At 35.2% G+C, this 26,289-nt stretch overlaps 1 protein-coding gene across 1 annotated transcript in view; it reads right to left on the bottom strand.

Annotated features, from left to right (window-relative positions):
* ERBB4 (erb-b2 receptor tyrosine kinase 4) overlaps positions 1 to 26,289 on the bottom strand; it is an 833,670-nt gene that overhangs the window by 389,420 nt on the left and 417,961 nt on the right. The window contains exons 4-5 of the mRNA XM_027873426.1: positions 22,743 to 22,808; positions 2,087 to 2,205 (exon numbers count right to left, since the gene is read on the bottom strand). Coding sequence (XP_027729227.1) covers positions 2,087 to 2,205; positions 22,743 to 22,808 — 185 coding nt within the window. The remainder of the gene's footprint in view (positions 1 to 2,086; positions 2,206 to 22,742; positions 22,809 to 26,289) is intronic.

Below are 26,289 nucleotides of genomic sequence, written 5' to 3'. Positions count from 1 at the left end.
CTCTTGTCTTCTCATAATGCTATATTTTATTCAAAGCCCCCCCCCCCCAAAATAGTTCCCTTTTCCAAATTATAATATGGTCCAGATTGAAACTTTCACCCTGGTCTTGAAATTATTAAAAAAAATTCTTGATATACCAAAAAAAATTAATCATCAGAGAATTGTGGAACTTGCTTCAGAAGTGAATATACACTACATTGTGGTGAGAAAAAAAAGATGGATAAATGACTTTTCTCACATTTTACAAAAAGTTTTCACAGTGAGATATTTTAGCTTTTGCAAAGCAAATGTTGTGAACCAAGCAAAGTTTTCATTGGATCATGAACTGTTAGTGTGTTTATTAATAAGCATTAATTTGCTGTGTTTCCTCAACACATTTGCCATATCCACTGTAGTTTAAGCAAGCACTTTATCACAAACATGACAATTCCCTCATGATAGTCTAAGCATATGGATGGTATATTTCTCCCTAAGATGACACTTTCCAGGAAGAATCTATTAAAAACCAATCTAGAAAACTCAGTAAGTTTTAATTTATAACTACAAAGCTCTCTATGGCCTTATAATTGCTACACTGGCATATATTATATAATATTACACACTATTTGCCTGGGAACAGAGCAAAGTAGCCTAGAGGAAAAAAAAATAATTAAAGTTTCTAAGTATTGTTCACCCACCAAAGTTTTGCTATTACATTTTTAAAATCTCCCATGCCATAGGCCAAAGTAGAACCCTAGATCACTGCAAAACAATAGAGAAATGAGTAGTGAAGATCAGGGTCCAATTAGCTATACATTCATTCAGTGAGTCAACACCAAAGTATGAAATGAGCTTCTAGTATGGATGTTACTTAATTATTATAAAGTCATAAATCTATAGTGATCAGTGACCCTGGGGGAAAAAAATCACAGATGCAAATTTTGTAATGAAGTAGTCTTAGGTAATGCTTGCCCTGGTTCCAATTCACAGACAAACCAAAATCTGCTGAAACAACTTCCTAAGCATATCTACATTTTGGCTCCTTCCTCCTTATTCAACACCCTACCACTGTATTTTTTTTCGTCATTACAAACTTACTGTGGACTATAAACCTGCCTACTGTCTGAAAAACTAATTGTCTTAATTTTAGAATACGGTTTGCAGGGAATTGAACCTTTTTACTAAATAGCTTAAAATGATGTGCTCTTCTAACTATGTTTTTGAAGGAACAAATGAAATTAAGAAATTGCTCTTTTTGAAAGTTTACATTATGTATATGATTTTAATTTTAAACAAATTGGAAAAATTGGGAAAATATGGAGAGCTAGGTTTAACTACAGTTTACAAAATGTTCTCAAGATCAGAGGGAACACAAAGAACAATATTGAAAATATTAAAGTATAATTTAAGAGAGTTCCAACAAGCTATAAAAGTCAATTTTAGGGGAGTAAAAGTGTCTCCATTTAAGATAAAAATCATACATATTAGCATATAAATGACTCCAAATCTGTATTTGTAAATCCCATAAATGTTTCAATAGGTAATTTAAGCTGATAAGCCATACAAACTGACAAGAAAAACAGATAAGTTCATAAAAATATCTATTAATATTTTGAAATATATTCTGGGAAAATAGTTTAATAACACAGTCACATGGAAGACATGGGGATTCAAGCTCAAAGATAAAACAACCTTGAATGAAATCATTTGTTAAAAACTTAGGATAAGATTCATTGAGGCTGGAAACACTGCAAAGGAAAGGATATTACTAGCCCTTCCCTCTTCCAAGTGACTAATTAGAATGTCCTTTAAGCCTGTCTTCTATAAGAAGACCATATTTTAATAGTATATTATACAATACACAAAAGCTCAGTTAAATGAACAGCATACAACAATCCAAAGTAAATAACAGAGACACTAACTGATAACTCCACACTGAAGGAATGGTATCTTTCTTTCCAATATTGACATGGATAAGATTTTGCTGATCTTGATCAAATTAGGTTTCTTTCATTTGATTTTCAGATGTTTGAGCTTCAGTGTTAATGTGCCAAATAAGAAGGAGAGGGGAAGGAAGGGGAAGGGGAGGCAGAACTCCTCAACATACAAAGCAGTCTGTGTCTTTAGGTCCTGAGCAGCCTCCAGCACATTCTCGATGGCAACAATCACTTACATACGGGCCATAGCACCTGCCATCACACTGTTCTGCACATACAGTCTTGGTCACTGCAAAAGACAAAGACATCATGGAAGTCAAAGGCAGGCCAAAAGATAAACATTTCAGTAAATGTTTTACTGAAGAGGGTCTGAGAACTGTAGCAATAACAGATCTATCAGAGATGTTTTACATGCTAAAACAGGGAGGCTAAAGGAAGCTCTATTCTATCATCCTTAAATAATCTGTCCAATATAATTATATATCTTTTTAGAACCTCACAAGGTCTTTATAGGTGTTATTGGAATGTGATTTCCAAAGTCATATTCAATTTTAATTCAAAGCTAAAGGGCTAACTGTATAAGTGCAAAAAAACTAGGTCATCTATTAAAATTGATAAGCTCATTCACCTAAGAATTTTGAGAAGAGTAAGAATAAGAAAGAACTTTGAGAATAAGAGCGGGATACAGCATATCAAATAATCAATAAGCATTTAATGTCTGTTTTATGTTAAGCACTCTCCTAGTTTGGGAATACAAAACCAAAAGCTAAAATAGTCCTTGCCCTCAAGGAGCTTACAGTCAGGCAAACATGGTGGACTGAGGGCCAGCCTTGGAAACTGGAAGACCCATATTCAAGCCCTACCTCCAATACATGCTAGCTATCTGACAACAAGCAAGTTACTTAACATCTCAGTGACCCAGGAAAAATGTCTAGGACTCTAAAAATACCCCAACATTTGATGATCTGTAAAATTTTTCACATCAATTCCCATGAAACCAAAATTTTGAACACAACTCCAAAAGCTTAAAAATATATGTAAGACTCATATGTGTTTTGTATACCAATGATATAGAGGTATATAAGGGTACAGAGCTATATTTGTATAACTCAGACTCATAATATATGTTTTATATTGAATTAAATTGGATTAGATGTTCAGATCTTCATAACACATTTGTTCATCAAAATTGTGTGAAGTATGTATGGCAGCCATTATCTCTATGTATCTATCATTTTCAGAGGAAAATGAGAAACAATACATCTAGTAGAGTTAAGAGTAGCACCCAATCTCATGTTTATATCATATGAAATCTATTGGGTTCATGAAAATGAACAGCTTTCCTCAGAAAAGACAAAAAATTTCCCAAATTTACATAATAAATTAACAATATTTCCCCCAAAGTCAAATAAATATTTTTTTTTGGTTGAACACTCTAGGGAAAATATTAAAACCAATTAAAGAGAGGATGAGTGACATTGAGGGGAAAAGAACAAGGTTCTAGAAATAAAGATATATCTGACAATTAGAAAAAGGCAAAGTAACAAATATTTTCTTTCATTTTTCAATGCTTTATTTGTGGTTTATATCTGAAAATTTTTCTGTTTAGCTTTGGATTGCTATTATAAAAGTTTCAAAATATACTATATAATACATGAAAGATATACTGTTCTATTGCATATGATAATATCACTCATATTCATATTTACGTGATCAGAGATTTAGAGCTGGAATATGTAGGGAAATCAATAACAAAGCATGACAAATAGCTCAAAGCAAACCATAATTTGAAGCATCAAAATACAATAGACTTTGAATTGAGTTTCTATCTAGTTTCTTATAGGCAGAAATAAAAAAAAAAGGTTAGTAGACTGAAAACTAAACAGACTTGATACTACCCATTACTTTTGCCAAGTCACTTAATTTTCTTGTGTCTCTGTTCCTCTATTTATAAAATAAAAGGGTTTAATCTAATGATCTCAATTCTATTATAATATTAAATGCTATATATCTATGATCTTTAATGTCAAAAATTTTCAGAAAGTATATAGAACAGCCTGGATTTCTGAAGATGAATTTTATAGTTTTAGAATTCTTAGCTATTTGAATGTCTCATTATAATTCATTTATTTGATCTTTAAGAAGTTTTATATAACTTTGTTTTATACAATCTCCATCTAATTAGCTAAAAATCATCCAAATTAAACATTTACCTATGCTGATTTTCCTTTTCTCAACTTAGTGATATGGTTTCTGACTCTACAATAGGGACTGCAATGCACACAGGAGAAATATAATGAATAAAATGAATGAAACTGGTGAAGTGGCAAAATGCCATTTTAGAACATTCAAAAACAGTCCTTTGACTTGGCAATAGCCTCTAATTAAGGCAAAAGCCAGGAGTTAAATAAACAAACCATTAGGTTTAGAATGTTAATGCAAGCACATCCTCCTAATTTGAGTAGGGAATGGGCATTTCACCATGTGTTAAGTAGACATTAACAACATAAGATGTTAATGTAAGGTCAGTCTTGATGTTCTGAATCTTGAAGAAAATACCACATTTTAAAGAAGACATATGTATACATTTTTGTTTCTATGTTAACTTTAAGATGACTTAAGATTTGTGAGGACTATAAAAAGCAACATTTTTCCATTATTTAAATAAACTTTTGATTTGCATATGAACTGATAATGCTTAATAAATATTGTTGAACAAGACTGAATTATGTAGATTTTTGTATATGTACACCATAAAAAAATTAAAATTGATTCAACTTCATTTTAAAGTATTATCCATATTTCCTGGAAAAAAGTAACATCATACTTTTGATACACGCAAACAATAAAAATAACTTTCTAATAGCATACAATCCTATGGTTAATGTTCATGTTCTGAGCTTAATCTGTGAAAAAAAAAAAGCCTAATTGTTAAGAAGATAAGTACAGGTTTCAGTTACAGGATTCAAAAGAAGCACTACAAATTCTGTAATATACACAATTATTTTTTTTCCTAAAGCAGACAATTCTAGATAATATGAATTCATCAAGCTTAATAAATATTGATGAACTGGACTGAATTATGTAGGTCTCTTCTTTTGTGTGTAAGTATAAACATAGATACATATACATACACATACCTATGAACTGACCCTGAACTTTTATAAGCATTACCCACATCTTCATATGAAAAAAATAAGGTCATAGTTTTGGCACATGCAAACATTGTATGTCAATTAATACTTCAAGAGAGTTAAATATTATGGTTAATGTTCTTGTTCTGAGTTTAATTTGCAAAAATATCCAAGTTGTTAAATATCACTCAAGAAAACTAAAAATTGATCCATAACTTCTTTTAAAAATATTGCCCACATTTTCCTATGAAATGATAAGGTCATATTGATACATGTCAAATAATATTTTCTAAGACAGTACAATCCTAAGGTTACCATTTCTGCTCTGAGCTATGTGAAAATGTAATTTATAAAGAAAACTAGAGTTTCTAGCTGTGATGATTCAAAATAAACACTAACAGTTCAGCAATACACACAACCAATTTTTCTAAAGCATTTGCAGAAAGTTTAGACAAATAAATTTCTTATTGTTTCATATGAAATTTGAAAAGCCACATTAAATGAGTTTTTTTATGGTTCTTTTTTCTACTAAGATTTTACTTCTTAACAAAAAAAAAGGAGATGAAAGCCCCAAAGATTCCCATATATAATGAAAATGAATGGACATGCATCATTCGGTGGTTATTTTTCTAGTTTGCTTTCACCTTAGGAGCAACATTACTTTTTCGTTATTAATACTAAAATATTTTGTGATGATGAGGATGGTTTTAGAAAATCCTAGGAAAACTTGTATGAAATTATGTAAAAATAAAGTGAGAAAAACCAGGAGAAAAAAATTATATAGTAACAATAATACTGTAAAGACAAACAACTTTGATAAATGTAGGAAGTCTGATCAATACAATGCAACTAACCACAGTTCAAAAGAACTCATGATGAAACATTCTATCTACCACCAGATACAGGGGTGAAAGGCTCTGAATGTAGACTGAAGCATATACACACATATACATCTATACATATATATGTCAAAGCTAATATAGGAATTTGTTCAACTACATATAATACATACATGTGTACACATATTTATACAAATTGTATATATACTCAAACATATATACACATATATATATAAATTGTATATATACTCAAACATATGTAATCATAGCTCTGATGATTCCAAATATATTTTGTGAAAAATATTTTTTTGCTTTCTCAATGCGTGAGGGAGAAGGAGGAATTCAGAACTGAAAATAAAATAAAACAATTTAAAAAGATAATCCATAAACAAATTAGCATGGCTATGTTCCAATAACACTTTATTATTGACATTAAAATAAAAGTGCTATAATATTTTGGTCAATTTGAAAGAAGCAGACATCTACATAAGAATGAAAAACATCTAAGAATTACTAAAGCAGTTCAATTTTGCTTCAGAGGAGATAGAGAGATAGATAAAGCAACCCATTGCTAGGTGTCGATTAGTGTGAATAATTAATCCCAATTAATACAAATAATGAATCTTAAGAAGTGGTCACATGTATTTGAATTTGAAATAGTTGGTTTCAATCCCAAAGGAGTGAGAATTCAAATAACATGACATTCTTTTAGGATTTATTGTTCTCACAGACCAGGAACTACTTCTGTGTGTATGTATATTTTGTTTTTGTTTTTGTTTTTTTGCTTTTTGGTGAGGCAATTGGGATTAAGTGACTTGCCCAGGGTCACACAGCTAGTAAGTGTCAAGTGTCTGAGGCTGGATTTGAACTCAGGTCTTCCTGACTCCAAAGCCAGAGCTCTATTATGTATGTATTTGATTAAACATTAGCCTCTTAACTTTGGGTAATTTGGAAAGGAAAAGTCCTTTTCTGAAGCTGGAGGTTGAGATTTTACCAACCTTCCTTAATAGTACTTTGCTTTTTCTCTGAGTGCTTAGGTAATACAGGCAATGTACGTAGGGGTATTCCTTAAAAAAAATCTCAGTATCTTTTGAGGGAGGGAGAATTGGAGAGGATGATCTGAGGAATCTAACGGGCTTCATGAATGTTTTAAATTGTTGTTCTTGATTATGGGCTCAGATAAGTCAGTCAGTGAGGAAGAATTTAATAAGCAGTTATTTTGTGCCAGGCACTGTGCTAAATGCTGGGGATACAAAAAAAGGCAAAAAAAAAAGTCCCTGCCCTTATCTTAAAGGAGAAGACAGCATGCCACATACACATACACATATATATCATAATACATATATTCACATAATGCACATATATAGATAAAAACAAAAATATACATATATACATCTATTTTTATGTATATACATACAAGATATAGATATATATAGATATATATAGATATATAAAATGAAGCTAACAGCAGAAAGAAGGTGATAGGAGTGAGGTGAGGTGGGAAGGAAACTTCCTGCAGATGATGGGATTTGAGTTTATTCTTGAAAGGAGGAAAGACGGAGGGAGTGGGGGAGAGAAAAAGAGAAAAAGAGAGCGAGAGAGAGAGAGAGAGCGAGAGAGAGAGAGAGAGAGAGAGAGAGAGAGAGAGAGAGAGAGAGATGAGGAAGTAGAGCATGTATGTGATGCATAGAGACAAGAGAGGTGATGCCATGACACGCAAGTGAATTGGATTTAAGTGAGGGAGGGCTGTGAAAAGTCACCAGCCTCACTTTCTCCCCCAGAGTCATCTGGGTATAGTGGTGAGATAAAGATCAGGAGGACTGGAGAAGGCCCTGGATGCAGCAGGAGACGTTGGCCTTTTTGAGCCAAGGTCTTTAACAGATCTCAGTTTGACTGAGGAAATGCCCATTCAGTGATTAAGGCTAGGTAAGAAATGAGGCAGAGAATAACCACTTTACCTTCTCAAAACAAACAAACTAACCAAAAAATCAATCTGGGATGGGATGACCCTCAGGGTCAAAACCAAGACAACTGCTACTCAAGTTCACTTTGAGCCAATCAGGCCAAACAATAATTAAGTGGGGTTTGGCCTGGTTCCTATTGTTGGCCAATCAACAAGAGCCAGAGTGATTCAGGTTTAAGGAGTGGTACTAAAGGGAAAAAAAAATTTCAGAGATAAAAATTTATATTCCTTTGGGCAGAGCACCCACAAGTTAGGGTATGATACCCTATGTCGACCAAGGGAAGAGAAAGAAAGGAAAGAAATGAAGAAGGGAAGAAGGAAAGGAAGCAAGCAAGCAAGCAATGAAGGAAGGAAGGAAGGAAGATAGACAAGCAAGGAAAAGACAAAGAGTCCAGGGTTGTGTGAGGAGTGGCAAAGAGGTCAGTATATCTATATTGTAGAGTATACAGTTTCTCGTAGGTTCTTAGTGAGACCATTGCATCTTAAGCATTTTCTGTGGTGTGGGGAAAAAAAAAGATTGTCCTATGCGGGCAGGGGACATGAGTCAATATTCCTATTCAGTCTCAATCTAATCACAGGACTAATTCCAATTGAAAATTTAGTAATTAGGAAATATTTTGAAAGCATTTGTTTGAAGGAGAAGGAAATACATTTATGGATAATAAAGTAAGAAGAGGGAATAATGACTTAGATTTTCAATTAAATCCTCTTCTGCACAAACTCTGGCAGTGGTCACCAAGCCTGAAAGTCTAAGAGCGTGCATCCAGGGATGGATTGTCTGCCAGACAAAGTCTGGTCAGGGGGGCAGCTAGGTGGCATAGTGGATAGAGCACCAGCCTTGAAGTCAGGAGGATCTGAGTTCAAACCTGGCCTCAGACCAAATACTTGACACTTACTAGCTGTGTGACCCTGGGCAAGTCACTTAACTCCAATTGCCAAAAAAAAAAAAAAAAAAGACTGGTCAGCTCATGCTCAGAGTGTGTAACCTTTCTGGCCACAGCAACCCTAAAAGCTCCAGTAATGGAGGGGTTTGTAGCTTTTTGTTAGTTGAGAGAGTATCCTACTGATGATACATGGATGCTTCAAGGATTGAAGAATGAAAGCAAAGAAGTAAGTGAAGGCAACCAGACAAGAAGCTTCATCTCCAAGTAGTCAGGTATTGTACCTAAGATGAATTTCTCATGTTTATGCACTTTGCAATTTCTGGAAAAAAAAAGTTACCATTCATTCCTTTATAACTCACATAGATGTTATTATAGGACAAAATGAAGATTTCTATAAAATAAACCTATTTAATCCCTCTGACTAGATTGATGAGCTTCATGTATTTTGTATAAATTGAGTACCTCCAAATCATGCCCATACATCATTAAGAGACAAAACCCAAAATCAACCAAAACACACCAAGATGACTTGCATGGCCTCCACAGTAACATTAACATATAATTACTTTGGTTTTATTAGTTTCTCTCCTGACTTGAATATTATTTCATTAACATCTTTTAGTATTTAGTATCCTTTCTTAATTACTGCATGGGGATGCATTAGAATCATTGTGGTGGGATTCTAACTTGTCTGTTCATTTGTTAATACACCATTAATAGTGATTGGTTAACTGGAAAAGGCAAACACTCAGAAGTTTAAATGTTTATTGTAATGGGGTCAGAGGCTTTGAAAGCAAAAATAAATATCCAAAGCAGTATAAATATCCAAGAGATCTCCAATGATAGTGCTTAAAAGTTCAAAAGAATCATACCTATAGGCTGCGCTCTAGGAAGACAGCTCAGCTAGAGAAAGAAAGTATATGAGAGAAGTTTTCCAACATCAGAGTAGCATTATCAATTTGGCTTCTGCTTCCAATGCTTACATACATCAAGTTTATCCTAAAGAAAAGCATAAGGACAACTTGATTCTTTTTTTCAAATATCCATTTACCTTAATTAGAGAAGTCTGAGGTACTTTTATATGAAGTCAGCTTAGTGAAGTTATTTGTTCATTCGTTTCTTTTTTTTTTAATGAGCACCTATTACATTTAATACTTTAGAAGGTCTTTGACTTCATTGGTATGGATACTCTTCATCCCCATCCCTTATAGATAACCTAAATGGGTTGCTGCTATGAATATATGTATATATATATATATATATACATATATATTTTTATGTATAAAAGTCATGAAGATACATACGTGTGCATCCATGTACGTATCTGAAAAATGCTTAACTTAGTGGCCAACCTCCTGATGATTGGCCTGTACCAACTTAGCCAAATAAATAATTGGATGATAGACATAAAGTCCTTTTCTAGGTCTGTTCAACTTAGTAGCAACTGACAGAGCTTGCTACTTATATAGTCTTTACAAACTCACCTCCATGACATGATAACCTCTGTGACACCAAGGCACTAGGACTTCAATAGAAATAAATACCTTCCTTTGGTACAGTAAGCGGGGATGACTCCAACCTTACCCATGTCCTTTCCTGTTCTCTGCCTCAACATAATCCTATGCTTTATTAGAAAAACGTTTCAAGACTTAAAACAAACTTGCTCTAAAGGTTGATCTACTTTAGTCTTTTTTAAGGCAACTAAGTGGTGTACTGGGGAGGGAAGAGCCAAAAGAAAGGCCTATATCCTTTCACAAAATGTAACTTGCTTCCCTAGGAAGGATACCAACCAAGGTTCCAAAAGATCTAGTTCCAAAAGATCCTCAAAGGAGTCTGCATCCATTTTCCTTTTCCAGGATTAAGACCTCACCATATACCAGAACAAGTCAGACAGGAGAAAGCATCTTTCCAGATCTTAATTGGAATAAGCATTACTTAGGTCTCCTACAAATCCCAATATTAGCTTCCTCTTACTCTGCCTCAACACTACTGGATTCGTATAATCAAATGTTGCAAAGTTGAAAGGCAACTTCAAAGTCACTTAGTCCAAACCCCTCATTTTATAGAAGCAGGAAATGAGTGAGTATCAAAGGTCAGAGAGCAAGCTAGTGGAAAAGTCAAGACTAGAGCCGTGGTCTCCTGGTTCAGGGTTCTTTCCACTATATCATGGCACCTCCATAGTTTATGTTTTCTATCACATTGGACTTTATTTTATTTAGTGTTTAATGACAAGCATTCTTTATCTGACAGCCAGTAACACATCCCTATTCTTCATATTATTGTATTTCTGACAAAAAAGCATGCAACTGTAATATATCATTTTCCTTCCTAGAGCTACTCGTGTATCTCTGAGATTTTAGGGAGTGGTCCTAACCAATTGTTCCCTGACTTAGCATTATACTGTTTCCCATATTACATTGTGTTGCCTCTTTAATAAAGGGACTAATTAGACAGAACTACCCTCCTGACAGCTCACATTTGATAGCACCCAAAGGTCTACAAAGTGTTTTTCACTTTTCTTTTCATATAGGCTTCACAATGACTCTGCGAGGCACTTCTACAAGTATTACTTGGTTAGTGCCTGGGATAGAGATTGAACCTATAATTTCACTGAAATATGGAACTCTCAGGTAAGAAACTTGCCTCTACCAATCCAAGTCAGCACCTTCTCTCTAACTTATAACCAGAAAAAAGTTGTCTAGAGCTGAGTTGTCAAACATGTTGCCCATGGACTGCATTGACCCCTCCACAAATCTCATGTTGGGAAATATTTAATAAAATAAATAAAAATACAGTATAACATAGATAAAGTTAGTATGTTGGTTTCTAAGTCAAAATGCAACCCTGCAGGGGATCCTGTGTATGGTTTAGTAGACTCCGTGTCTAGCTGGCTTACAACACTGACTGAGAGTTTAAGTGACTAGCCCAGAGTCACACAGACAGTTTGAATAAGAGGGAGGACCTAAATTCAACAATTCCTGACCACAAGACTAGCTCTCTATCCACTGGGCCATGATGTCTTTTTTTTTTTTATTTCTCATACTTATTTAGTAAATGTGGAAACTGAAATTTGGAGAAGTTATTCGACTTGCTGAGAGTGACACAGGGCATAAGCATGACAGGTAAGAGATTCAAATCAAGATTTTTCTAACTCCAAGCCCAATGTTATTTTTATTCTATCATGCTGTCTGACTTTGGACTTACATTAAGGAGTAGGCCAAGAATTTATTAAGCACCCACTATATACTGGGCACTATACTAAACTTTTTACGAATAAATCATTTGATTCTCACAATAACCCTGGGAAGTAGGTGCTATTATTACATCCACTTTAATACTGAGGAAACTGAATCAGAGAGGAAATGTCTTAGCTAAGCTTACAAAGCTAATTAGTATCTCAGACTGTATTTGAACTCAGGTCTTCCTGATGCAAGGTGAAGAACTTTACTCAACATGCGATCTCACTGTCCTTAGGTGATTTTGGTGGTATGTAAAGAACTTACTGGATATTAGAAAGATAAAATGCTGGAGTGAGTTACTAAGTAAAATTTCAGGAAAGCCCTGTGTATTTTCAGAAAGAAAATAATTATATAACTGGAGAGTTTAGACATTTACTTACTGAAAGATAAAGGATCTAGACTAAATGGTTTCTTTAGGTCCCTTCCCTCTCTAGAATCCATAATTTATTCATCAATATTGAAATTGTGATTGAAAAACATCAGCTTAATGGCTAGGACATACTTTTAGTGAACTGAGTAAAACACTGTAAACGTGAGATTAATAAAAGCATATTGTGACCTATAGAACATGTTGGGATGGCCAAGGTGAAGAGAAATATGACTACCAAAACCAAAGACTTCTTCTACCCACTGCCAATGATAATGAATGGACTCCGCAGCAGCAATGAAAAAAATCATTTTCAACCTGAACGCATTCTTGAGGGCCTTGTTGAACAATAAAGCATGGCATGACAAACTCGTTCTGTTGAACCCTGCCAAAACAGTGGGAGTGTAGTAGAACTATTTATTTTCTGTCCCTGGTACTGCCACTCTCTGCTGTCCTCTGTGAGGTTACAGGGTAAGAGGACCAGCACTTTCTCAGAGAAAAATGCATTGAGGATGTGGGTAAGTAATGACCTGAGTTTTCTGGGGAGTCTTCCTATCCCCTGGAAAGACAAAGAATTAGAAATAAAACAGCAAAGTAATGAGCAATGAGATCCTTACTATATATGGCATAATCTTACAAACTTCCTTTAAAATTCTGGAAATACGGTGGCCATAGCCTAGACATGCATATATATATATTCTTCTCCTCACTACCAATAAAGGTCCATGTACTATATAATGCCTCCTAAAAAGTAAAATCATGAACTGCATGTGAACTCTTGAAGTCATGAAGAATACAAAAATCTTCTGATATTCACTTATTTGATTTTCCTCAAACTCAGCATTTCATCTTCAGATTTTTTGACTTTTTCATGAGCTGCTTCTTATGTCCAAACTCACTTTATCTGTTAGAATATTGAAGTTCCTTCAAGGTTTATGTATCACTTCTTACTAGAAGCCCTTTCTAATCCCTCTGCTTGGTAATGTTTTTATTCTCCTCAAATTTTCAAGTAAACATTAACCTATTTATGTGTTCACCCCCCCTCACTCACACATACTATACAAAGGAAGTTCCTTGAGGGCAGGAACCGTTTTCCATTTATTCTTTGTACTGCCCATACCTAGTACAGTAATTTGTACATGGTCAACACTTAAATGATGATTATATTAAATTGTATGAGATTAAAATGAATTTGGTGAGATTCTAATAATGAGTAATTCTTCAGATATGAATGACAAGTTTTCCTTGACTGCCTTGAACCTATCTCATTAGCTGGTTTCCCTCACAAACCATATAGCAGTGGCAATACCAGAAGATTTCAGTGGTACCATCACCATGTCCATTTAAAAAAAAATAAAATATAAAAAACTTACTAGTTATTATAGTCTCATTTTAATACCTTCCCATGATGCCACAATATTTGTCAAAGTTTGGGCCAAGTAGAACTACTCACCATTTACTCCCATGTTTAGTAACATAGCATAATAATAGCCTTATAGTTCAGTAGTGGAAGACTTATTTTAGATGTATGTATCAGACATAGGATAAATAAAGTAAATGACTGCTGGTCTTCTACACATTATTCATACAATACCATTGACACGTAATGTCTGACAACTTCATTAGGTCTAAGATTTAGATGATGACTAATTAGGATTGACCCTTTAGCCCAGATAAATTCACTGAGTTCTCCAAGAGCCCAAGGCAATGCCATAATGATACTGTGAGCTATGTCAGACTTGAAGGTATCTTGTCTGATCTGTTCCTTATCACCAGCTGCTTTGTACAGTTATGAAACCTTATTCAATCAGTTTCACAAAGCCATGCATGAAGACTCAATGAGGAACCTCAGAGCTGATTTTAAACTAGACTTCTGGCCACCAGGGAAATTCTAATTAATAAGCTACAAGCATCACCAAAGTTCTTGAGACATTCAATAAATTGCCATATTCCAATAACTGTTCATGCATACAACCCCGAGGGAGAGATTATGGACTGTTTGGCAGACTCTGAACAGAACTATGGACTGAAAAGTCTCTGAACAATATTGGCAATGTGTAAACCACACTAGAAAGGACATGACTCCAAGCAGTCAAAAATTTTCATTAGCAATAGAGTAGAAAGCTATAATTGAATTATGCTACCTTGGCAATGTCATTCTGCTTCCTCTCTTTCCACTTTCCCCCATCCCCATCTCCAGTGATATATTGAAAGACAGATAAAAACACACACACACACACACACACACACACACACAATAAAACTGAATCAAAAAGTCATTATGTCATTGGAATTCTGTCAGAGGGAAGTATCAAGATTAAAACAAAGAGTACAGAAAAGTTTTCTGTCAACATTTTGTAGTTTTAAGTTAGGAAAGAAAGCACTCTTCTTTGCTTTTCCTGGACAATACTCTTTCTTTTCTACTCACCCTAGCTTCCATGTCTACCATCGGAAGTGGTGATGAGTAATGCAGCCGCACTCTGTGCCATACAACTGGCATGGCTTTCATCTTCATGAAGCTGCATATGCAAGAGTTCAGAAATTCCAAAATCCATGGATCATTTCACTTATTTGAATTGGCATTTGAATATTATGGTACATGATGTTCAGAGAATTAATTTCAAAATTATAAAGACCTATTTTTCTGATGCAGTATTATAATGTTTCCCTTAATTTTACAATATGTCAAGAAACCATAAATCCACAAAGAAAAATAAGTAGAAAGGCTGCCCAGTTTCCCTGGCTGCTTCTTACCAATCCACCTGAATTCCTCTCTCCACTAATTTCCATTATGCAACAACAAAGCCCCAATCAAGCACAAACAGAAGCCTCAAAAAGCAAGTACATACTCTTTAAATTTGCTTTCATGTCCAAAGGATAGCTAACTTTTTTTTTAAGACAAGAATTTTAAACCTTTGCCTTCAGTTCCTGTTTCAAATCAACAGGGATAGTGACTATCAAAAACAGAGTTGCGTAAACAAAAGATTTAATAAAAGATTCAGAAGATGAATGGATAATATCAAGCAGAAGTTCACAGGAATATCAGCTACATATAGGATGGCTAATCTGTGGGTGACTACACAGTTTAGGGGATGGTTTATACATTTTTCATAGTAAATATGTGACCTACTGCGGCATACTGTAGTATGTGTTTAGCCTTGGAGTCAAGAAGACCTGTGTTTAAGCACAACTTCCGTTACACACTATTTGACCTGGGGCAAGTATAAAAGGACCATTCTCTACCCCCTGAAGCGATACTTTCTTCCTGCAAAGTGGTTTAGGCTGTAAAAGGTTACAAAAGCTAGGACTCGCTTGTTCGGGGTGGAGCAAGGCTCAAGCTATGCCTCCGTTGCTTCCCGGTAGCTTCAGGTAGGATTAACATGACTTCCTGGTTTTCTGACATTTCAGTCTGTTAGATCTGAGTTCTTCCAAATTTGGTGGGTGTGTGCAGACAATACAAGTCACTACACTCTGCCTGGCCAACCAGATGAATTTCTATATGGAGACAAAATGAGAGGTGTCTACTGAAGCTAAATACCATTGTATCCTTGTTCTGTATCCTTGCTATGTTAGGGCTAAGTAAACCTAAATTAATAGGGTGCTGGCATCAGGCCCATCCCTATTAACAAGTTATTTAATCTCAGTGTTCAGGGCAACTCTCTAAAATTACAAATTACAGAGAAAGTACATACTTGCATTGGTACATGGAGCTTCTTCATCCAAGGACTCCCTATAATAATGAAATCATTGGTTCAAATCTCTAACTCTTTGAGAAATCTCACTGAGTCAACTACATGTAGATGACCCAGATGTTTACAGGTGCATAGTTAAAAATAGTCATTCTGATTACGATCAATTCTCCTTCTGGAAAAGAGAATGAATGATCCAATGTAACCCATCACCATTATATGGAAAAACAAAGGAAAATGTACTTCAAACTAAAAATTACATTCCCAAATACCTAGAATCTTCTCATTGTCCTCTCATCAGCCTTGCATTCTCCAATTGTAATGTTCTCTCTATTTCACCTGTCCCTATGAGGCCACAGATCATGTTGTATCTTTTCCATGAAACCTTCTAACATTATTACAATCTACAATGATTCCCCTTAAATTGACTTGCAAATCTTACCCTCTCTTTGGCACATTTTGGCATAGTACTGACTTCTTTTGACCTATCCTCTATTTCTCTGGACTATTTGAAATTTATGAGAAAAAAGAACATGCCTGAAAGTTGATATGTATTACAAAATGGGTGATCAATAAAAATTCGTCACATGGACTTGAGTTGTCTCATGTCCAGACATGTACCAAAGGGCAGGATTAGGCAGTGCATGTATCCTGCACAGGAATTAGAAATTCTTTCCTTAGTGGGACAAGAAAAACATTTCCTGGGAGAAGAGCAAAGAACCCTAGGAATGATGACTATTTCTCCGTAAGTAAGGAACACAATCATCTAGGCTTTTTCAATCATTATGTATAGTAATTAAAGTATAATGAATGCAATAACTAATTTATATTAGAATTACCAGTACCTTGGAAAAATTTATAATCTTTGTAATAGGTCAGTTTGTTGTTTTTTTTGTTTTGTTTTGTTTTGTTTTGTTTTTTCTGGATTTCTTAAACTCATGCTTAGTTTTAGTTTCAGGAAAGCATTCAATTAATGACTGTATTATAATGTTTCCCTTAATTTTACAATATGTCAAGAAACCATAAATCCACAAAGAAAAAATGGGAAATAACTGAAATCAATAAGGAAGGCTTATGAACATGCAAAGTTATTAGTGAAATACAAGGATGTTAATTAAAGATGCTGGCTTTTCGCAAAGGCTCTCTGTTACCCTGATTGATCTTGGCTGCTGGTTCAGCTCTTTCTCTCTTGCCCATTAGCTCTCACTTGCTTTTCACTGCTTTAATTGGATATTTACTGCATCGGCACCTTCTTTTAAACAACATTTGTTGCAAAAAGACTGTAAATACTATTATGCTTTAGACAAATGATACATGTACAAATATATGCTTGCATAAATAGTTCATTGTTTTTGTAATCTGGCACTGGAACTTTTATAGATCTTCATTAAACTTTCTGAATTTCATGGAAATGTTTCATAATTTTTCTGAATAAATATCCTACTTTTCTTTTGAATTCAAAATCCTGCTTTAAAAGCAGTTGCAAAAATACTTTACTTAAAGCACTATGTCCCACATTTTAAGTAGTGTTAGAAAAATTAATAATACAAATGATGATTTTTAAAATTTAGCCCTCAGATAAAAATCTAAGAGGGCCTTAGTCTTGCCAAGCCAAAGGATATAATTTATGAAAATTCCAGAAAAATAATTTTCTTCCTAAATAAACATGATCAATTATGGTGGAAAATGACAGAGAATATTGAAATTTTTCCATTGGAATTTACAATGTCTGTGTAGAAACCATATCTTCCCCAAAGTTTTTGTATAGATTAATTCATTTTAAATGAGCAGTATAAAAACTGCCAAAAAGCCTTTTATTGATAAGATAAAACCAACTGCAGTATCTACATCTACCTTTCTGTATCTAGTAATATCATTATTATTCAATTTTCAATTGGAAAACAAGGACTTAAATTGTTTTCTTGTAGAAAAAGGTGCACATGTCACATGAGGAAGGGACAGTATAATCGAGACCATGTGTTGAGTGGAGACAAATCATACTAGAAATTTGGCTTCAGCAAACAAGTAAAAATGAACAATATTGATAAGCACAACATCAGGAAAAATAGGGAGTTTTCCACGAATGTGTTAATTACATTCACTTAGAAGGCAGATTCAACCCTTAATTATGGTTCATCAAAAGTATACAGGCATAGATAGATATTGATGGGCAGCTACGTGGCACAGTGGATAGAGCACTGGGCTTGGATGCAGGAAGACTCATCTTCTTGAGTTCAAATCTGGCCTCAGACACTTATGAGCTGTGTACCCCTGGGCAAGTTACTTTAACCTGTAAGCCTCAGTTCCTCAACTGTAAAATGAGCTGGAGAAGGAAATGGCAAACCACTCCATTATTTTTCCCAAGAAAATCTCAAATGGATCACAAAGAATTGTGCACAACTGAAATGACTGAACAAGAACAACATATATAGATATATGCCTTTTTTTCTCCTTTACTGGGAAAATATATATAATGTAAATATGTATGTGTGTGTATATATATATATATATAAAGATATATATTCCTCCAATAAAGAAAAAACTTTGAAAAATCAAATTATATATAACTTTATATCTATCTAATCATGTCAATATTATGCAGCCTAATTATACCCATCATGCATTATTCTATTATCTTTTGAGTCATCCACATTTTTATTTCTTTGCAGATTATATGATTTCATGAGTCACAGACTTATAACATCACTATGAGAACATTTTTATTAAAAAGATAACTTTTTATGTCAACAAGAAAATTGAAAACACTCCACAATTCCCAAAACATAATCCATACCACTTTCTTCCCCTGCCAAGACATACATACTGATGAACTGACCTAATGAGTTGAAGAAATAGCTACATGTCAGAATTTAGGTAATAAATATTCCTTATCTAAGGCAGTTAGGTGGCACAGTGTTTAGGGTGCCAGGCCTGGAGTCAGGAATACTCATCTTCCTGAATTCAAATCTGGCCTCAGATACTTACTAGCTGTGTGACCCTGGACAAGTCACTTAACCCTGTTCACCTCAAGTTTCCTCATCTGTAAAACAAACTGGAGAAGGAATGGCAAACTATTCTAGTATCTTGCAAAATGGGGTCACAAAGAGTGGGGCAGGACTGAAAATGACTGAACAACAACATTCCTTTTCCACATTTATTTTTTCCCTTTAGAGATGATTAGATCTATCTCTTTTGAAAGGCCATGGATACCACTGAAGTAACACTGTATTCTAAGGAATGACAGAATCAGTACACCAAATAAGCTGCCAGGACAATCATATGGAAGGATTTATCATCTGCAATTATTTTCACTTCCAACTCACTTGCAAACATAATATACTTTTTAAAAGTGGTCAACCCTTTGGCGAGCATATATCTCCCTCTTTTTTTTGCATACTGTGATATCGATAATCAGCAGATCATCAAATAAAATTAACTCTGCAGTTGTATCTATGAATAAATTTTATAAACAAAATAAAGGAAATCTCATATGATACTAACATTCACAAGTGAGGCACCTTGTTGGAATATAAATAGGCTGAAGCATATTACCAACAGAGATGGTACCTAAGAAAAGAGATAAAAGCAACTTAGCACAATGCCTGGCACATGTTAGGGTGTTGGTGGTAGTGGTTGTTAATGTTGTTATTGAGTTGTTACAGTCATATCCGATTCTCCCTGACCCCATTTGGGGTTTTCTTGGCAAAGATCCTGGAGTGGTTTGCCATTTCTTTCTCCAGATCATTTTATAGATGAGGGACTGAGGCAAAGAGGGTTAAGTGACTTGTCCAGGCTCACATAAGTAGTAAGTGTCTGAGGCTGAACTCAGGTCCTCCTGGCTTCAGGGCAGGTGCTCAATCCACCTTGCTGCCCTGTCTGGTGCATAATAAATGCTTAACAAATGTTTAGTGGCTGATTGATTAAAAGAGATCAACCAGGAAACTGGAAAAATAGGTGAGACGGCTAAGTAGCATGAGAAAAAAAAAAGATGGATAATACTAGCTTTATACCAGTGTCCAGGAATTGCTAAATGATCAAAGGAGGAGCTCCAATACATTGGGTGGTCTCTTTCTCTATGGATTATGAAAGGACATAGACAAAAGTATCTGTAGGTAACAAGGTATGGATAGGTTGTGATCAGCAATACTCACATTGCTGAGATTTCATATTAAATGAAGTAAAATTGTATGTGTGTGTATGTGTGATGTGTGTGTGAGTGTGTGTGTGTATGTGTGTAAGAATGAAACATATAATTAATTTGACAAATGAATGATACTTCTGAGAGTAGTTATGTCAGCTAGGTGGTACAGTGGATAGATAATATGGCTTGGAATCATGAAGATCTGAGTTCAAATCCCACCTCAAATATTTACTAGCTGTGTGACTGGGGTCAAGTCACTTAAACCTGTTTGCCTCAGTTTCTTCGTCTGTAAAGTGAGCTATGGAAGGAAATGGCAAACAACTCCAATATTTCTGCCTAGATAACCCCCAAAAGGGGTCATAAAGAGTCAGACACAACTGAAAAACAACTAAACAACATTAAGAGTAGTAGCTTGGAAATCTGTGAATATGTAGCCCAAAAAACACATGCACTGCTCAACTAAAAAAAAAAAGAGTCATTACCTAATATTAATAACAATAGTAGCCCACATTCATATAGCATTGTGAGATTTTTATACAGGAGTACCTGAGCTGGGACAGGAAAAGTTATAACTATGATTACACAGCTTAGTTGGTGACAGAGTCAGGTTTTGATTTGGGGCACAAAATTGGTGATAATTTTAAAGAACTACTAACTACTTCTCTGATAGGTACTACATTTTCCCTTCTTCCAAATGCCATATTTAGCCAACATGACACAGCTCCTAAGAGTACAAAAGGCATAGGTGAGATGAAACAACAAACATGCCTGACAACAGGAGCTCTAAGAAAGCCATGCTGATAGTGTACTTTCAGGAACTATTTTAAATGAGATAAGGGGGCTTCATATATTTTGCTGGCCCTGAGATAACTTTGTTCCTTTCATCATCATTATTGATTTCTTAAGGCTTAGCCACCCTCATATCAGTACCCAGAGGGCTCAGCTCTTGGGATTCAGTTCTTACCAATGGAGAGTTGTCACTCTTAAGCTAAAGGAATAACTAAGCCTACTGAATAACATGCAAAGGCTTCAGACTTCAGTTCAGCTGACATGACTATATTAATCCACTGAATCAATTTACTTAAGCTGTTTTGTGTAACAAGGTGTGCAACGATTTTACCCACCTTAAAAAATACCATACTTTTAGAATCACAAGTCCATAGAAGGCATAGCTCCCAATGTTGATCAAAAGCCTGGTCCAAACCCTTGGCAACTGAGCAAGGAATAAATTCTCTTTTGAGATTTATATAGGGATATAGCCATTCTAATGTCAAATGAGAGTTGAGGAAATGGATGTTAAATAGCTTTGTAAAGCCATTTTCCTATGCTGATTTTCAGGTGGGGTCTAAAACTACAAATGCAATACATGTTTTTGGTCTCCACAGATGTCCAATGTGCTCTAATCTTCACACAAAGCCCATAACTTAGTGTGATCTGTAGCATATAGCACTAGAAATAAATCCAATTTAAAGCAATCTCCACCAATGTTGTTCCAAATGTTCTTGTCACTGACTGGTTCATCACCAGGAACAAAAGCAACACTTACATTAATCACACTTCACTTAGTCATAGATGGTATTTCACTAAGGGCTTTATAAAGGTACAAATATTTGCGAATTTGGTATGAAGATGAAGAAGATGGATTGCCCTGGGGGGAGCAGTTGCTAATCTTAAAATCATTATGTGCTTTGGGAAGAAAACACAAAAATTTGAGACATTTAAATTATGCAGCAGATCAAGGCTAACCTCAGCTTGCAGATCCTGTGTACAAATTAAGTCACAAAGCCTTTTCATTGCCAAGTCTAGGTCTGGCAGGTTTGCAGATGATTATCCCTATCAAATTGTCAGAATGGTCACACTTTCAATTTCAAGTTCCACTAATTATACAAAAATTTTCACTTTCCTTTTTAAAATTTCTGTCTCCTGCAAATCTCAGCTCAGGTCCATAAATGTTGTGAAACCCTTGTGATACTTGGATTTTTGTTTACCAACGACTTTGGTTCAGGCCAAGATGTTTTCACTCAGATCTCTCCTCTTTGCTTCACTTCCCCACTAACAAGACATTCATTACTGGGGCCTTGTTCTCTCCATTCCCATGCAATTTGTCATTTGCCACCACTCTTTACCAGCAAACGACACATGAGATATTTCCTGCTTCGTTTTCAGTATCAGAAAGAGACACCTCTCGGAAGATGTCATTTCCTTGACCCTTATAGGGGCTGAAACAAATAATCAATCCCCAATTTCATTATCTTTCCCTCCTCTGAACTTCCAGAGCACTATGTTGTACCTTTCTCATATTTACTTGCTCATGCATTGTAGTCTACTTCTTTTTCACACTCTTACATTTTAGACAAATTAGTTTAATTGCTGCTTCTCAGAAATAAGATTCAACCTCCCATTTCTACACCTCTGCATATCATGCTTCCCATAACTGGAATATGTTCCTTCTCACTTTCACCTCTATGCTATGCTTTCCTATGCCACAGGCATAGAAAATGATGAAAACAAAAAGAAAAAAAATGACCATTTTGATTCTTCTCTTTCTTTTTCTCCTGTCGATGACTTACAGCTCTGGCAGTGGTGCTCTGTGGGTCCCCAACATCGGCCTGTGCAAGACTTGTGGCACCGCCCACCTGCAGGACAGAAGGGAAGAGTATGTAAATTAGAATCTTTCAATTATTGACCAAGAGTGATCATTCAAGGGAAACGACTTTCACTCCTTTATGAGAATCTTTATGCTGCACTAGAGTTGAAACATTGCCCATAAAAAATCCACTTAAACGGGAAGGCCTGAATGTCAAATATATATGGGATTGGAACACCAACTTGTGGTATTTGAAAACTTCCCATCATTTCATTTAAAAACAACAAAAAGATTGAATTTGTGGAATTTCTCTCGAGCCATTTTAGGGGGAGATATGTGAAACAAGTTTTCACTTTGTCTAACAGATCTACCATGGATCTTTTGGGGAGTTCCACCTCTAATCCTAACTCCCAGTGAGGGAGGATGGAATTAATATTCGAATAATCATACTGAAAACTACATAAAGAGTAATAACATTCTAATAAATATGCTTCTAGGATGGAAATGTTCTAAGCATAATTCTCATACTTCTCTATGTAGTGAAACAATCTCACATATGTTTTTTTAAGAGCTAAGGGCCTATAAAATCCAATTGAGCTTATAAAATTTGATGCGGGAACTTTCCCATTTATAAATGTGTCCTTTATCCCTCCCAACTGTCTCTTTCCCCTTATGAGTTTTTTATCAAAAGCATTTGCCTAAAGCAAATAGACAGCTGGTTCAAAGGTAGATTTACAGAACTCAACCAGTAGATCTAAGAAAAAGAGGTCCAGGACACTTAATTTCTTTAAAGCTTGCTATGTGATTTCTTCTCAACTAGGTGGCACAGTAGATAGAGAACTGGGTCTGGAGTCAGAAAGACCTGAGTTCAAATCTGGCCTCAGACACTTACTAGCTGTGTGACCATGGGCAAGTCATTTAACCCACTTTGCCATAGTTTACTCATCTATAAAATGAGCTTGAGAAGGAAATGGTAAACCATTCCAATATCTTTGCCAAGAAAATTGCAAATAGGGTTACAAAGAGTCTGACACAACTGAGCAACAATAAATCTGTTTCTTCAGGCTCAATGTAATAATAACATGGGCAATGAATACTTAAAGATGGACTTCACAAAACCATGGATTACTAAAGGAGGAAGGCGACTTAAAGACCATGTCATTCTTGTTCCTTAGAGAGAGGAAATGAGGTCGATTGAAGTTTATAAGCAAAAAAAAAAAAAAAAGGGGAGATTTGGAAAAGACCTCAGATGCCATCTAGTCCAGACTCCTTTACAAATGAGGAAACTGAGACCCAGAGATATTAAGTAACTTGCCCAAGGTCAGAGGTAGTAAGCCTTAGAAGAGAGACTTAAATACAGATCGTTTGAGTCCTGAGCAAATGCTCTGTCCATGGTACCACCAGGCCTTTCAGTGACTTAGTGGCAAAACTGCAATTAGAATCTCAGTCTCCTAATAGTTAGATATAGTGTCCTGGAGCCTACCTATATTTATATTCCACTATATCATGCAGCCTCTACTTATTTGTAAGGTGAAACCATCTCTATGTGGCATCTGTTATTGCTTTTCTGCCTAGCCCTTTCTATTAAACCCCATTTCATTCTCTATGGTCAGTTCTGAAAGAAAAGATATTGATTGGATAATTGCAGTAACATTAACTTGTTAGCCACCTAGCAAACATTTCTTGAAAAGGGTAGATATGACACAGACATCAGTCTATGGTCTGATTTTAATTTAAGGAATATAGCCTTTTAAATTTTATATTTTTCACTTACCAAGCATTTTTTTCCTCCTCCCCATGGGAAAAAATAATAAATACACTCTTTAACAAATCATACACAGTAACAAATTGCATAGCTACATAGTTAAGCAAAATAAATTTCCCTACTGATCATGTCCAAAAATCTGTCACATTCTGCATCTTTAGTCTATCTCTCTTCTGACAGGATGTAGCCTATAGTATTTATATCCTCAACTTGGAAGATATACCAGCTTGGTCAGCTACCTCATTTTTCATTGGTGCATGTCTATTTAAACATATCATGTTTAAAGCTCATTTGTTAAAATTGTGCTGACAAAACTCTTCCCAACTCCCCTCCACACACATAGACACATACACATACATTTTCACTTAAATCCTCCCCTGTCCTTCTATCCAGCTGGATATGGATGGCATTACTGATTAGGTTATACAGTAATTATATGCACTACATTCCAGCCACCTTTATATAAGCATCGGATCCTTGCTATATTACAGTTCATTTAAGGCAATTATGCCTGTGAAGCGCTATTGCTGACATCATCAGCGTATAATTTCCTGTCACTCTTTGCCATCTGTTTATTTAGATCACAAACACATTATAACTACATAATGCAAACTCATTCTGGCTGACAGGAAAAGGGCTCCATCTGGCATGAATAATATAACTTTAATCAGTAATAATGATAATTATTATTAAGAACCTACTGGAGTTCTTTTGTATAAAGCTAATAAATCTAAATTGATTTATAACAGCGGAAATTAGAAAAGACTGTGAGGAAAAACAGAAAAGGCTGGAAACTTTTCATGGCACAAAACTTTTTTTTTAAATGAGAAAGTAGCTATTGTGGGGGTTAATGGGTGACTTGTTTCTCTAGATGTGCTAAAATCCATTAAATTGACCCATTAAGTGGACAGTTAATTGCAGATTTCTGAAGCAGGGGATGATCTGTCATTTATTCTATGGCTTCTTGATCCACATTTGAACTAATAAAACATTTAGCTTTGTTCTTTATGGCCAAAATACTTTATGTAGGTGGGAACACTGGAAGGTTAGATTTCAGAACAGGTGCCCTGACTAGCCTTCTCTCTCCACCCACTCCTTCTTAACACCTCCTTTTAAAATTCCCAGCTTTGTGGGTCCCTCTCCAAATCCTCATACCCCCATGATTTTTATAGGAAAAAGATTTCTTTCTCCATTTCAAAGCCGGTGGGACTAGTTTTGCTCTTTGAAGATTCTTGGTAAACAGCCAACTATCCCTTGCCAAGTCCTAACCCCTTTAGAAATAAATGTTTAAGCATCTTCAGAAGTCATTAAAAAAAAAAACTTAAACTTGTCCATTTCCTGTTACAGGACTTCACGGAGTAGCTTAGGAGATCATTTGCATTTATATGGAGATATTTAATTTTCCCCCAAGGGGAAGCAAGTCAGAGAATCCTTCCCTGATTGTGAACAGTTTTGGCATTATTCCTTTTCCCCTTGTTCAATTACATAGGCAAAGTAGGGAAGTGAGCATGTGCTCAGCACATTTCTAAATTAAATGATTGCACTTAAAGGACTACGTATTAACCATTCTCAAATAAAATATCCTTCGGCAGACTGTCATCCTGAAACAGTAGCATCTGGAAGATTTCACCAGCCAAAGGGAATCCTTCTTCCACTGTGCTGTTTGAGGATGACAGCATGGAGAGTAAGAACACTACAATTTCCTCCTAGTTCTAGTGCCTCCACCTATTCAACAGGGATTGGCATAACAATCTACATGGGAAAA

This window comes from Vombatus ursinus, unplaced genomic scaffold, assembly GCF_900497805.2.
Source record: "Vombatus ursinus unplaced genomic scaffold, bare-nosed wombat genome assembly UNPS02014802.1, whole genome shotgun sequence".
NCBI classification, from domain to species: Eukaryota; Metazoa; Chordata; class Mammalia; order Diprotodontia; family Vombatidae; genus Vombatus; species Vombatus ursinus.
The sequence above is the reverse complement of the archived record's forward strand: the minus strand, read 5'-3'. Positions and strand labels throughout refer to the sequence as shown.